Below are 15989 nucleotides of genomic sequence, written 5' to 3' on the forward strand. Positions count from 1 at the left end.
CGATAAACAAATGTAGTACGCTCTTTTAAGGTCTTCAGGGAATAGTCCGAGAAGGGCAATAGCTGGGTCAAATGGTGGTTCCATTCCCAGCTTTCCCAGGAATCTCCATACTGCTTTCCAAATTGGCCGCACCAGTTTGCAGTCCCACCAGCAATGTACAAGAGTACCCTTTTCCCCACATCCTCTCCAGCACTTGTTGTTGTTTGACTTCATAATGGCTGCCAATCTTACTGGAGTGAGATGGTATCTTAGGGTGGTTTTGATTTGCATTTCTCTGACTGCTAGTGATGGTGAGCATTTTTTCATGTACTTGTTGATTGATTGTATATCCTCCTCTGAGAAGTGTCTGTTCAGGTCTTTGGCCCATTTGTTGATTGGGTTATTTGTTTTCTTATTGTTTAATTTTTTGAGTTCTTTGTATACTCTGGATATTAGGCCTCTATCTGAAGTGTGAGGAGCTCCCCCTAAAATCTGGAACAAGACAGGGATGCCCTCTATCACCATTTCTATTCAATATAGTTCTCGAAACACTGGCCAGAGCAATTAGACAGACGAAAGAAATTAAAGGCATAAAAATAGGAAAGGAAGAACTTAAATTATCACTATTTGCAGATGACATGATTCTATACCTAGAAGACCCAAAAGGGTCTACAAAAAAACTACTAGAATTAATAAATGAATTCAGCAAAGTGGCAGGATATAAAATCAACACGCATAAATCAAAGGCATTTCTGTATATCAGTGACAAAACTTCTGAAACGGAAATGAGAAAAACACTCCATTCACAATATCCTCAAAAAAAATAAAATACTTGGGAATCAACCTAACAAAAGAGGTGAAGGACTTATACAATGAAAACTACAAAACCCTAAAAAGAGAAGTAGAAGAAGATCTTAGAAGATGGAAAAATATACCCTGTTCATGGATAGGCAGAACTAACATCATCAAAATGGCGATATTACCAAAAGTTCTCTATAGGTTTAATGCAATGCCAATCAAAATCCCAATGGCATTTCTTGTAGAAATAGATAAAGCAATCATGAAATTCATATGGAAAAATAAAAGACCCAGAATAGCAAAAGCAATTCTAAGCAGGAAGTGTGAATCAGGTGGTATAGCGATACCAGATTTAAAACTATATTACAGAGCAATAGTAACAAAAACAGCATGGTACTGGTACCAAAACAAGCGGGTGGACCAATGGTACAGAATAGAGGACACAGAGACTAATCCACAAAGCTACAGCTATCTTATATTTGATAAAGGAGCTAAAAGCATGCAATGGAGGAAGGATAGCATCTTCAACAAATGGTGTTGAGAAAACTGGAAATCCATATGCAACAAAATGAAACTGAATCCCCTCCTCTCGCCATGCACAAAAGTTAACTCAAAGTGGATCAAGGAGCTAGATATCAAATCAGAGACTCTACGTCTGATAGAAGAAAAAGTTGGCTCCGATCTACATATTGTGGGGTCGGGCTCCAAATTCCTTAATAGGACACCCATATCTGTTTTTTTAGACCTGTCACATTTCCTAAAATGTGGGCACTAATAATTGCTAACAGACTGCAAGAATAATTGGATGAATAGGTGAATGATGTTTGTTCTTAGTATGTAATGACTAGACTGCATGTTCTATTTATCAGCAATTCGTGTAGTTCTATACCTTAGGTGCTTCTCCCTCTTCTTTCTTTCCTTCCATCCCAGAATTTTGACACAATTCTTCAAACATTCAGTGTCAAAGGCCTTTTTTTCCCACTGAGCCACACCCTGCACATATTAAATGTTACTGCATTCTTTGTATTCCTATTGTATTTTAGATGCATTTATATTATTGTGTTTCTTTACATGGATTTTTTTTTTCTTCATGGTGAGGCTCTTAAATGACTTCTTGTCCAAAATTTAGTAAAAACAGATATTCATTAAGGTTATTACATGTCAAATTCTGTGCTTGAGGCTTTTACAAATGCTAGTTCCATTTTCAATATAATCTTTAATGTTGTTTAAATGGTTATTGAATGAATCCTTTGGATGCTGTATTTGTTACAGACACTTAGTACTTGTTGATTGAATGTATGAGTACATTTTGTATATTTTTGCTATGAGCTCTCTCTTCCTTTACTTATGTTCTAATATTCAGTTGATTTGGCTTATTTGACTCTTCTTGGTACATCCACATCTTCTTGGTATAGGTCTCTATGTCTTTTCTCATATTGTTTCTTCTACCTAAATATTTTATAACTTCTCAAATAAAACCTTTACTTATCCCTCAAAGTTCATCCTCCTCATGACCCTCCCCATTGTTATTAAAGTTTCTCATTCTTAAACTCCTGTGAGCTCTTGCTTATCATTTTTCATTTAGTATTTTTATTATTTTATTAAAGCTATTTGTCCAGTTATCTTATTTTGCATTACATCATAGGCTTCACAAATTCACCTTTATTTATTCATATTTGTGTTTCTCAAGTCTCATGGCAATGTATCATATGTACACTTTCAGGAATGAATGTACATTTAATTGAGTTGAGAAGTAGAAGGATGTGCATGAGCCTTGTGTATGTGTGAGACAAAAGATGAGGAGACAACTCTTTTGCCTCACTGAGAGGCAGCATGGTTCGGATTGTGCATGCAGGCTCTAGAGCCAGAGCACCCTTATGCAGGTTTTGAATGCAGTGCTTCCTAGCTTTGTCACTTGGGGAAGCTGTGTGATTTCTCCTTGTATCTGTTTCCCCATTTATAATACCTACCAGGATACTGACAATACCTACCATGTAGGGTTGCCATGGAGGTTAAGAAGGCTGAAATCTACTTATAAGGCCCATAAAACTATCTGACACATAAAAAGCAGTGTATTTATGAAGTAATTAACCAATTCAAATCTTGATCTTACCATAAGTGCCGTGAATATGTTTATTATTAAGTATAAATTTAATATAATTAGTATTTGACTTAGTATGATGGAAGCTCCATACTCCCAAGCAATCAAAAAGCAAAAGTTGAAAAGAATGAAAAGTTAAAAAATAAAGGCACTATGGTTGTATATTTCTGTATAAAAGTTAATTGAAAATAAAAATGATATTGCTTCTGGGGGTGATCTATTTATACTTCAGTGTATTGCTTCTGTCTTTGATTTCCTGGGGAAGTGGTATGTATGGTCCTTCTTGGGGTTTCCTGTATTTTCCTTTCTCTTTTAATAAGAAACAAGGGAAAATGATTTCTTTTTCTTTCCTACGAGTAAGATATCTGTTCTTCTCACATTAACTACAAGAGTTTTCCCTCTGATTAAATAAAAGGCAACTTATTTAGTTTTAATTAAAATAAAAGTTACAATTGACTTTTAAGGACTTTTACAGTGAAACTACGTAGCAGGTTTTTCAGAAAAAAATAACTGAAATGAAACTCAAAGCCTTTCTAGTTAATATGTCTGCTATTTAGCTGGCTCCCATTATTGACTGATTTTTTTTAAAAAAGTCAAATTATCTTTACGTCAATAGGTAAACAAAAGTTACAAACTTATTGTAGACTTATTGAAAGAAGATGTCAAACCATAATTTTATGATTATGAGCAGTCTATATTTAGTTTGGGTAAGACAGGGTATACAGAGATGATAAATACTTAAAATCTGTTCTTTACCATTAAAAAGTACTTCAGAAATATCACAGGGAGTAAGTTAATTTCCTAGTAATTATTTACTATGGTTATCAGAAAAGTTCTGGACCTCTATGAAGAAGTCAGAATTTTGTGTAGGTTATATATATTAATAAGGAGCCTCTCATTGTGTCCAGTGGGGAGTGCCCTGAGTGGAACTGGATTGTTATGGTGTCTGCTGTAGTTAAAAAAAAAAAAAAAAAAAAAAAAGGGTATACAGCAACTTCTTCAAGTTTATATTAATGAATCCCCTTCCTCCTCCTTCTCCTCTTTGGTAATCTTCTTTATCTTTTTTTAATTTTTTCTTCTCCTCTTTACCCTGAATAGCTTAAGTGACATTTACTTCACTAAAATATAGCTTCTGGTTCTCATCTTTGAAACTTGGTTTTACTAGAACCGAGAGCATGTTTAGAGAATGAACATGAATTAATTAAATCAGCAAACCAATCTGTATTTTATTTTATTCATTTACAAAGATTAATGTCACTGTCAGGCACAGGAGAATGCTTGCATCACGTAGATAAATTTTACATGGAACAATATTATACTCAGAACATTTCTTGGTAAGCACAGAATTCAAATAAGGGGTGGTGGTTTATAGTCTGTAATAGGATCTCCCCTATCTCAAGAATCAGCATAGGTGAAACTGCTGGCTCTTTCTCCTTTACTATGCTCTAAAAGCTCTCCTTTTCTTGCCATTTTTACTTTTGTTTTTCATAAGCTAAGTTATATTTTAAAACGCTGTTCTTTGGAGCCCTAAGAACAATTGAAACCCATTGCTAGGTTTTAAGTAGGGAAGTGGTCAAACATGCACATTAGATAGATCGCTCTTGCTATATTATGAATAATAAATTTGAGTAGTCGTCACCAAATCTTGATCATACTCTTTATTCCTAATTTATGACTGTTCCTAATTAATTCCTAATTATGACTTCTCAAGCACACAGTATCTACCTATCAATCATCTGCATATGTACATATGTATATTTATATCTATCTATTACTCTGTAAAAATATATAGAATAATGTTCATAATACAAATAAAGGAAATACTATGATATAAAATTTTAAAATTATATAAAATGCAAATAGAATTTCAGTTCTTCTTCTAGTCCTGGAAAGGATCATCTGTATACCCCCTGGGGTCTATGGCTGTCACACACTTTAGAAACTAATACTTAAGGAGAGAAATAAAGTAGGAGACTGGCATAGATTATAGTGGCTAAATTAAAGTGCATGGATTTGAAAATGATATGAAGATAAAATTAATAGGACTTGATTATTAAAAAGATGTTCCTGGAGTCCATTGTGAAGCCTCAATCTGTGATTTTAAAGGCTGGATAGCACTTATTGAGATAGGAAAAACAGGAAGAAGCAGTTTGGCAACAGGTCGTTTGACCTGTGGTCACTTCTATATGTCTAAATAAGTGTGCGTGGAGATACTGATTAGTAGATTGGCTATACGGCCTTGAGGTTATGGAAAAAAACAGGGATAGAGACTTTAGATTTGTCAGTACATTTTTGTTGATAGATTGATAACCTGTGTAATGATTTCTTTTCCTTCATGCAATATTAAATATTTTTTAAAGTGATTTGCAAATTTTTAAACATTGTTGGTTTTACAAAAACATTGTTTTAAAATTTATGGAAGAAATATTATAAGTAAGAATTGTGTGTGCAGCAGCAGGTAAGAATTGATATTGAGCCATGATTGGCTGCATGTGGTACCAGCTGTCCTCTCTAGGTGTCTCCTCCATTGTTACATTTCTTACATGCATCACCACACATTTCCATTATCTGCCTGCCCTCAGATAAGTGATTTTATACTCTCTGAAATATCCTTAAAATCACTGGACTAATTAATATAGATCGGAAAGAAGGTATAGAGAGAATAAAAAGAAAAGACACTTAAAGAATTCTGATGAATGAAATATGTACCAAAGGAATTTAATGAATTTTGGAGTAGTCATTAGATAAGTATGGACAGAAATCTTGGGAGTATGGCATTATAAGAACCCAAAGGAAGATACAATTTAAAGAGAAAGATAAATCAGTTAATAGTAGTGAAGGATCAAACTAGTTTAAAAAAATGAAAGTTTACCTAAATGTAGTAAGGAGGCATTAATAATCTGATTTGTCTTCTCTTTTTAAAATTCTAAACTCTTTTATGACACAGCATTTTAGTAGGATTTTTGTTTCCCTGAGTAAGTGTTTAGGTTGTTGTTGAACATTGACTAGGTGTGTTGATTTTGGGTGTATATTGCTTTTGGATTTTTCTGTGTGCACAGTAGGTATATTGGGACTTGGTGTGTACTGAGTAGGCTTACTGAGATTTTGATATGCACTGAATAAGTGCTTTGGATTTGCTGTTCAGTGAGCAGGTTGATTATTTTGTTTGTCCACCTACCCAGACTTTTGGTGAGTGACAACCAGTCACTCACCAAAGGGTAGAGTCTGAGAATATCTTTTCTTATTCTGAAGTTTCTAAAGTCTCTAATGATAAAAAATACGACCTTTTCTCTAACATCTAACTATGTGTATCTACTTATTTTACCTATTCATCTTAAAAAAACATTTAGTTAGTTTAGCAGCAGTAGGTATTTCTAAATAAGTGAGCGTGATATTGATTAGTAGATTGGGTATATAGCCTTAAGGTTATGGAAAAAAACAGAGATAGAGACTTTTTTATTTTCAGGTTTTTTTCTTTTTGGGGAGGAGGGTTGCTCTGCTGAGTTAAAAATAATTATGCTGACCATTATTAATCTAATTACTAATACTTCCAAAATTGTGTTCCTAAAATGTGTTTTTGACGTATAAAGTAGAAATTCCTGTGCAGGCATATATTTAACTCAAACCAAAACCCAAACTTCATATATTCCCATATTTTAATTCTAGTCAGCTGATATATTTTAATTTTAGTCAGCTGATTAGTCTTGTATTAATTCATTAAGATAGGTTTTTAAGCTACTTATATGATTATTCTCAGATGTTATTTTACATTTTTACTTTTTGAACATTTAATCCTACTAAAATTTTAAAATGTTTTTATGTAGTGATTCATGACTTCATTATAATGTTGTTTTATTTCAGGCTACTTTACAGTAAAATTACATTATATTTTATAAGGAGACTCCATATGAAAATATTCAGAGAAAGACTGATTTACTTACAAAATATTTAATGATGTTCCCTGGACTCAAAGAGGTCCTGGTTCTTAATCCCTCTGAATGCTTGCTGCCTTCTCTGCTAAGTGTCTTGGAGGGTCAAGAAAAAGTTTCCTTCTTTGGAGCACAGAGCTTATTTGCTTATGTGTTAGTAGAGGTATTTCTCTCTGGGTCAGAGAGCACATCTTCTTATTGCCCATCAGAAAAGACTTGGGCTTCTTTAGTTCTAGATCCTACTCCAGTAACAAAACCCAATGCATGCAGAATTTAGCAGCTCTGGGCACCATCTTGGAGGAATGAGGCTAAGGGAAAAAGTTCAAGATACGACTGATATTCTGACTACCACTTGCTATAACAAAGTCCTTTAGTTCTGCTGGGAGACCTGGTGTCTTCTGCCATTAAACATTAAGCTGTGATCGGCTCAGTGGTCAGCTTGCAAGTAGGGTTTAGAATGGTTTCCTGCTGGTAGACAAACTGTTTGTTACTTAATAGTAATGAGTAAAACAGTAAATAGACTTATTTTTCCTCTATAGTTTTATTTTTATGTTGTTATTGAAGAATAACACTAATATTCTTTAATAACAAAGTAGTTATTCAAAATATTATCAATAGTTTCTCTTATTGAAAGAAGCTTTTGGTGGATCTAATTATGCATGGCATGTACCTGGTTTCTCCTGTCAGAGCTTTGGAAGCATTATTGGAAGTTCTTTTTCTTTTGCCTCAATTTACTTCATACTTCTAGCAGTCTTGATTCATTGATTGCTTGTTAACTTAGTTGACTTATATTGAGAGATTTATGAAGAATTTTGTTTCATTATTGACTTTTTTATTTGTTTGTAAAGCTGAGCTCTTATTGTTAGAAGGGAGAAAATTTTAAAGCCTTACTTATACTCTCCTGTCCAAAGTTTATTAATTTTAGTGTACATAATTTCATGATATCATTTAATCAGACTGCAATGGATCAAAGACATCTTGCATGACCCATTAGCTATTGTATCTCATGAACTTACCAAGCATTACTAAACTTTCAGAGATAATACAATCAAGACTAGTTGTGCTTCATAAAGAAAAGAACAGACATCTCTTGTTCTAAGACCAAAATCTTACTCTTGTTCTATAGTAATATCTACTAAGTATGAAAATTAAAACTGTAAATTTAACCCATTTTTATGAATTTTATGTTTGCAAATTCTCTCCTTATTTTTTTCTGCAAATAAGCTATATTTCCAGTGTCCAAAAATAGATATAATTAGGTATAAAGTAATTTTATGCCTATAGTTAATTTATTTTTATGATTTATCACATGAATGAAGTTATTGAGTATATAAAGAATAATGCGAATGAGGCTTTTCTTATTTTTGTAGTCTCATAAAAATTATGATTCTGAGTTTAGGTTTCAGAATGAAAATGAGAATGATAGTTTTCCACTGTGTAGAGAAATAATGCTTGTCTGTACCATAGAGTGCTGTGAACTTTTTGGTAAGGCAAAGAAATCTATCACAAATACTCTGGGTTCTTCCCCAATTTCCTTTTCTTTGTGGTGATCTCTGGAGCAAAAGGAGGTGAAGTATGTCAATGTCTGTGTTTTTCTCTATGAAAGTCAGTAATTTTCATTTCTGAGGAAGAATTTTCAGATCTAATTATTAATATCCTAGGTAACTATAGTACTTTCCTATCAATGATGAATTTTCAAAAGGCAATGATTTGATCAAAGTGGTTTTGATATACTTTCTGTAGACTGCTGGGAAACCATGGTATTCCCTTTTTTCTAATGTCTCTAATGATAAAATTATGACCTTTTCCTCTAGCATGAATGATGAGGGCAGTGATAGCTTGATAAGAACCTATTTTCATATTCTTTAAGAAATAAGAGTCATCATATAAAAAATAAATTTAAGTAAGAACTATACATGAAATGTCAGCACATTTAGGAATCACAGTTCTAATGTTTTACATCCATAAGAAAAACTCAAAGTTTATCAAATATCTTATGAATATTCTATCTTCTAAACAAAATAATACTCAATTTAAAGATGACACTGAATATATTTTTATTGATCAAGGTGAATTTTCTGAAAATTTCAACATAAAATTAAAAATGTGAGATGGGTTAGTAGATATGTTTCAAGTCACGATGGCATATGTTCCTGAGCTAAAATGGATTTTAAATTCCCACCACCATCACCACTAACAGGCACAAATCAGCAATCAGCAAATGTGTTGATAGTCTTGATTTTATTTTTACTTGCCAATCTCCAAATTTCTTTCTTTATAATCTTGGATTTTAATGTAACATTTTTCTAATTTTAACATATAGAGAAAAGTCCACAAATCATAAATGCAAGGTGAGAAATTTTCATAAAACGAACATGCCAATGTAAACTCTCCCTAATTAAGATGGTAGTATATCACCTGCAGCTAAAAAGCCCTCATCTTCCCTTAGCAAGTCCTGTGTAGTCATTGGCTGCCCACTGTGTTCTCACTGGAGCAGAATGGAATCATGCATAGTTGAAACCATACCAATTATACAAATTTATACAAATGTACCTTAAGGATAAATTTGGCTTCCTTGATTATTATGTTTGTGGAATTCCTCTCTGTTAGCATGTAAAAATACTTTGTTCATTCTCTTTGTTCCATTGCTATTCATCCTATTGTTGATAGACACTGACTTATTCCTGTTTTTGCCTTATTATTAATAGTAAACATTTCTTGTGCATTTTAAGTGCATTTAGTGCATTTCTTATGGGTGTATGTATGAGTACAAGTTCTGATTCTTAATATAAATATAGTTTTAGCTTTAGTGGTTTTCCAGGGCTATTGTTGATACCTGTTCATTTGCCTAAAGGTTCCTGTTGCTCCATATCTTTCTCAACACTTTACAGTGTCATCCATCTTTTTCAAACAAGTCATTTTATTTTAGTAGAGTGACAATGCATTGCATCAGGGAAATGACTTATGAAGTGGAACACATCTTTGAATGCTTATTGAACATTTTGATTTCCTTTGATTGCATATGTGTGAAAATTACTCATTTTGTTTCTACTTATTTTTTAGAAGTTTTTATACATTATAGATATGAATCTTTTGTTGATTATAGGTATGTTAATAGTTTATTTTGATATATGACTTTGTTTTTCATTTTGCTTATGATAACCTCATTAATAGAGGTTTTAAATTTATGTTTTCCTTTATGCTTTGAGCATTTGGGATCCTGTTTAATTTTTTTTTTCCTGCTCCAAAGTAATGCAGATTTTTTTTTTATGTTTCATCTAAAAAACTTTATTGCTTTGCCTTTTGCATTTAGGTGTGAGATGTGTTGAGAATTAATTTTTCTTTAATATGGTGGGAAGTAGTGGTCAAGAATTAATTTCTTCGAAGTGTTTATCCATTTGACCCAGCAAAATTTTTTGAAAACGTTTTTTCATCATTGCTGCTCATATGTAATTGATATTGGCATATTGTTTCTAGTTATTGGTGCATTTGGTTCTAAAATTTCAGTTTTGTTTCATCTGTCTTTCTATCAGGTATCAGAGCCACAATATCCATTAATTTAGAGTTTGTGTTGGTAAGCTTGTTGGTATTATTATTACTGAAGCTTGTCTTTTTAAATCTTGGCTCTTGGCATTAACTATAAAGTTGAGAATCAGTATATTCTTACTCTAACAGTACATCCTGGAATTTTTGATTGAAGTTATATTAAATCCATAAATCATTTTGAGCAGCATTGACATACTTATAATACTGAGCCTGCCGATCTGCTAAAGCATAATATCTTTTTATTTATGTCTTTTATATCTCTGTGCATGTATGTATGCATGTGTGAGTCTGTGTTTTAGCTTTGGTCTTCTTCCGTTAGCTTTATTCCCATTTAATATGACATTGTAAAAACCAAAGTTTTTAAAAATTTATTTTCTAGTTACATTTTGGAGTTCCATAGAAGCAGATTTTTTTTTTTTTTTATTTTGGTCTTATATGCAGCAATTATTTTGTGATTTCTTGTAGTTTATAATTTTAAAAAAATTTCTACATATAAAACTATATGATAGGAAAATATTAACATTTCAGTAATTCTTTCTATGGCTACATAATATACATTTTAAAATTTTAATTTTAAAATTTTAATATACTTTGCATAGTTTTTTGATTCATTAGAGCATGTAGAAAAACAAAATGTTAAAAACCATGAACAAATCAGAAAGATAAAATGTTAAAGAAGTCACTTGTACTCCTTACATAGTCCACTGGCATTCATTTAACTTTTGAAGATCTCTTTAGACATAGAAATAGCTTTGAATATTAAGTCATATAGGACATATAGGAATAATTTTGAAAATTCTATTTCATTTAATAATATGCCATGAACAACTTTTACATGAAAAATATTTTTCAGTACAATTTCAATTGTAAAATATTCTATCTCTGTTATATTCTGTTATTGCTCATGAACTTACTTCTTTTTAAGTTTTTGCTGTTATAAATATTCTTTCATGGAAGAGGCTCTTGGGCAAGGTTTTGTACTGCTATATATTTTTTGGACGTGAATATCTGAAGGCAAACCCCTGTAGAAGTAGTCTTTCTGAGTATATTTTTGAAACTTGTTTCCAAACTTGTTGCCTTCTAGAAGTACTGTGTAAATTTTCATTCACAACAAAAGTATACCTAACCTCCTGTTTTCAAACCATACTCTGTATTGTTATTCAGACTTTTGTTAAAATCCTTTGATTGTTTCTCTCTCTCTCTCTCTCTCTCTCTCTCTCTCTCTCTCTCTCTCTCTCTCTCCAAATAAAACCAATAACTTTTTTATAAATTAGAAGTTTTACAAAACTGTCTTACCTTTTTGTTTGTTATCATTTTCCTAACACTCTTTTATTCCTTTTACTTACATCTTAAAATTGCAGGATTTTCAAACTAGACTATTTAACAGACGTTTCTACACTTTTACCCAGCAGGAGACAGTCCTGGAAGATTGAGTGTGTGTCTACTGTTGACCCACTGACACATTTTCAGTTTTGTTTTCCTGCATCTGATTGATCTTATTTTCTTATTTTCTCTGAAAGGTTACCTACCATGTGTTTTAAGACCTTTAAAGATAATTATTCTTGGTTTTTGGCAGATAGATTAGGAATAATTTTCTAATAGAATTATAGTAGAGCCTTATATATAAATTTTTTGTCTCTGATGACATTATAAGTCACATAATGTCAAACGTTATCAAAGGATTTCCATGTAGTAACTGGAGGTCCCAGCCCCTGTTCACTTATTGGAAATTTAAAGATCCTGAAATCACACTGTTAGAACAAGTGGCTGGCTGCTCATTGATTTGTGTTCTTTCTCTTGCAGACTGACAGTTACTCATCCTTTTCAGTGTATCTTTAAACTTATTCAGCTTGCAGTTAATGTGGTTTGTAATTGTAAGTCGCAAGAACAGATTAAATTTGTCTGAATTGGTGAGAGTTAATTGGCCCGTTAACTTTTTTCAGTTCTTTTTCTTTCTCTTCCCCTTTCTTTCTTTCTCTTTCTAGGACTTTGACACTACGTTAGTTTCTACATGTTTTTAAAACAATTTACTGTTAACTTTTTGTCTCACTAGCTTCATCTCCCAGGATGAGGTAGTAGGAAACACCACAGGCTTGTCACTGCGATTGTGTTTAAAAGGGCAAAAAAATTATTCTCTCCCAGCCCCACCCACCCTGTACAACTCTGGAAAAAATGTTGTAGCCACTTTAAATCCTATTTCGGAAGTATAGGTCTTGCATGCAGTAGCTGTAGAACAATCTATTGTTTGTTTGTTTTTAAAGACCTCTTTGTATTCTATTTTTATTCTTTAAAAGGCCTACCACTTTAATCCCCTCACCTCCTACATAGGGCTGTTTTACTGGGCTGATCAAAGGAGGAGAATCTCTTGAACAAACCTTTTTGTCTGATAAATTAGCTACATAATGCCTAGCTTCTTAATCCTTGTTACCACCCTTAATGAAGGTTCCATTGAAATAATGCCTGTTTGGGCCTTAGGTTTATCACAACGGAACTGTAATAAAGTTTCATTTACCCAAGTAGCTTTCCTTTTTGTTAATTGTTCTAAGGTGGTATGGTGACAGAAATTATGTAAGTTTGTACATTTTATATAATGTGCTTTGGTGTTCCCCTGGTATTATGATTTACTTATGTCTAAAATATTAGATGATAATAACTTTTATGAGGCACATTAAAGATGTCTGTTCAATCATTATTTTATTTTATATTTTATACATAAAACAAATACCAAGGGTTTTTATTTTTCCAGTATATTTATTTTTTATACTTTATACACAAAACAGAATAATTATTTTCCATACAAAAGAGATAGTTATCTTTGCCCTGCTGAAGCCAGTAGTTCTTTGATCAACTCTTTTCCCTCTATGGTTATATCCTTTGTGTGTGTTGAGTATTGGAAACTTTAATTTGGAAAAGAAAAACGTGCCTCTTAGGCAGTACTTTCATGGTCACTGTAATGAAGCTGGACATAATTGCATATTTACACTTCACTATAAACCAGCGGCTTTCTAGTATTATTAAAAGTTTTACTTGTTCTTTTAAAACAGCAGCATTTTGTTAACCTTAATCAGAGTCTGACGTGTGTTTCTTCTAAATGGCGTCTGATGTGGTGTCTCTCTTCAGTTCTCTGTGGTTTCCTGTTTTTTTTTTTTTCATACATATAGAAGAGCCTTTTGAGGTATTAAGACTCATATTTTTTCTTTTATATAATAGTACATCAAACCTAAACTTTCTTACAAATACAGCATAGTATTATAAGCCTGTCTCATCTTTTATTTATGCTACTTCCTACAGACTCCTGGAATTTCTCCAGCCCTTAGTGTATCCATATTCCAGCATTTCTTATATATTCTCCCCCTCTATTTTTTAGGACTACAAATCTTATTTCTACTCCCAAAGTGTATACTTTTTTAAGAATAGAGATGGTATCTTGTATTTCTACAGTAGTAGATACAGCAGATAGGTGTCCCTCAAAGTGTTGCTCCCCAATCCAGCAGTGTGAACATTACCTGGGAACTTGTTAGAACAACTGTAAATCCTCAAGCCCTACCCAGGCGGGAAGAATATTTGGGTGGGAGATCAGAAAACTTTTTTTATAAGCCCTTCATATAATTTGGATGTGCACTGAAGTTCCACAATCACTGCTATAGATAGTTATTCATTAATATGAAAGTGGTAATTTAGTGGTGATGCTTCTTTGGGAGGTTTGGTCTATGGTGGGGCCAGGCAAGATTAACACTTCTGCTTGGGGCTTTTATTTCTCAGGAGATAATGGTAAAGAAAAACCTGTAGTTTGATTGTTGGCTACATTTTAAGAGGGTGCACATAGGTCTTATACAATCGTATTTTGTAAACTGCAGTTTAAATGTTTTAAAATATAATTGTTTCTGCATTTCATATATTCAGGAATAGGCATTTGCCATTCTAAAGAAGTAAGCTTACTAAGGAGAGCATAACAGGCTTTACTGATTTTCATTGGAGGGATGAGGATAGGGAGTGTTGGAAAATGTTCAGATGAGGGTATGCTGGGAGGGAGACCTTTGTCTACTACTATCCTGTGCTTTCCTTAATTATTGAAACACATACTGTGTTACTTATTAAAATTTTTTGATTTATGAAAATGAATTAATAAGTAGATGTATATTTCCAAGAGATAGCCATTATAGTTACTATTTTTAAAAGGTAGGTTTATCATTGCTTTCATATGGAAAAATAAATAACATGAGATTTTTGTCTCTGCAGAAAACATCAGGGAAGGGTCAGATATGTCTTGATAATTTTCCAATTTAATCTTTTGAGATGGTGAATACACATTATTCTTGTGTATTGAATAAAGGATTTCTACTATTATGCATACCCATAATCTTATAAATATTAAAAAAAAACAGAAAGGGAGAATTTAATATTGATTCAGAGTTAAATAACCTTGTATAAATAAATTAAGAAGTCATGATACATAGAACTTTGACCCAAATACATGCTTTTCTGTGTTTGTAGAGATATCTGATAGCTAAAGGCTATTTGAGAGGAAAAATTAATTTTTTGTCATATTCTTAGAAAATAAAAATAATCAATTTAGGAAAACCGATTACATGTGACAGTATTCTCAACTATTTATTTTATTACAAATACATTATTTTTATTTATTTGTGCTGTTTCAATGGAAGGTATATCTTTAATGACACTTTAATCAATTACATGTTTTGTTTTTTCCTTTCACAGAACCATCGTACCATGGAAAGTATTCAGACAGTGCCTTCATGAGGTTCATCAAATTAGCTCTGGCCTGGAAGCAATGGCTTTAAAATCAACAATTGATTTAACTTGCAATGATTACATTTCAGTTTTTGAATTTGATATTTTTACCAGGCTATTTCAGGTAAGCTGTAGACCTGCTTAATCTATCCGTCCTTTCGTTTCTTCCCTTCTATATATATGGATGTGTGTGTGTGTTTTTGTACCTGTCTTTGTCTCTCTCACACATATACCCAAATTTATGGAAAAGTCTTATTTTGGGCTGTCTATAATTTTATTCGCATAAGTGTTTGATCATTTCTGTAGGTTTAGATGAGGCATTTTGGAGTAAATATGGAGTTTCAGGTCCAGTAAGCCCTGTCAGTTTTGAGAAGACTCATGTAAAGGAGCTTTGTTGGAAACTCCCTGTATAGTTTCTCACTTTATTTTGTTCACCTTTCAGCCCAGTTCTAATAGAAAGCACCACTGGCGATGGCCATTTGCTGGAGTTGTATCTCAACACTCTCTCTCTCTCTCTCTCTCTCTCTCTCTCATTGGTTTGTTTTGGTTATACATGCCAGTAGAGTCTATTTTGACATAATTATAAATGCATGGAATATATCTTTTTCTAATCCAGTCTCCAGTTCCTCCCTTTCTTCTCCCCTCCCCTCAACCTCTCCTTTCTTCCCTCTACTCTACTAGTTTCTCTGCCATTTACCCATATTTATGTTTTTTCTTCCATTTTTTGGTAATAGTTACTTTTTAAAAAAAAAAAGTTAATTTATTGTGGATGTACACATGGTAAGACTCAGGTGTATCCATGTATGTATATAGGAATGTTATGTCTGATTCAGTACACTGTCTTTCCTTACCTATCTCTCCTCCCTTCACTTCATTCCTCTTTG

At 32.6% G+C, this 15989-nt stretch overlaps 1 protein-coding gene across 4 annotated transcripts in view; it reads left to right on the forward strand.

Moving 5' to 3' along the window:
- Cblb (Cbl proto-oncogene B) overlaps window positions 1-15989 on the forward strand; it is a 205516-nt gene that overhangs the window by 99518 nt on the left and 90009 nt on the right. For all 4 annotated transcript variants that reach the window (XM_071615386.1, XM_027943202.2, XM_071615387.1 and 1 more), the window contains one exon: window positions 15073-15229. In XM_071615386.1, coding sequence (XP_071471487.1) covers window positions 15073-15229 — 157 coding nt within the window. The remainder of the gene's footprint in view (window positions 1-15072; window positions 15230-15989) is intronic.

Source organism: Marmota flaviventris, chromosome 8 (genome assembly GCF_047511675.1).
Source record: "Marmota flaviventris isolate mMarFla1 chromosome 8, mMarFla1.hap1, whole genome shotgun sequence".
NCBI classification, from domain to species: domain Eukaryota; kingdom Metazoa; phylum Chordata; class Mammalia; order Rodentia; family Sciuridae; genus Marmota; species Marmota flaviventris.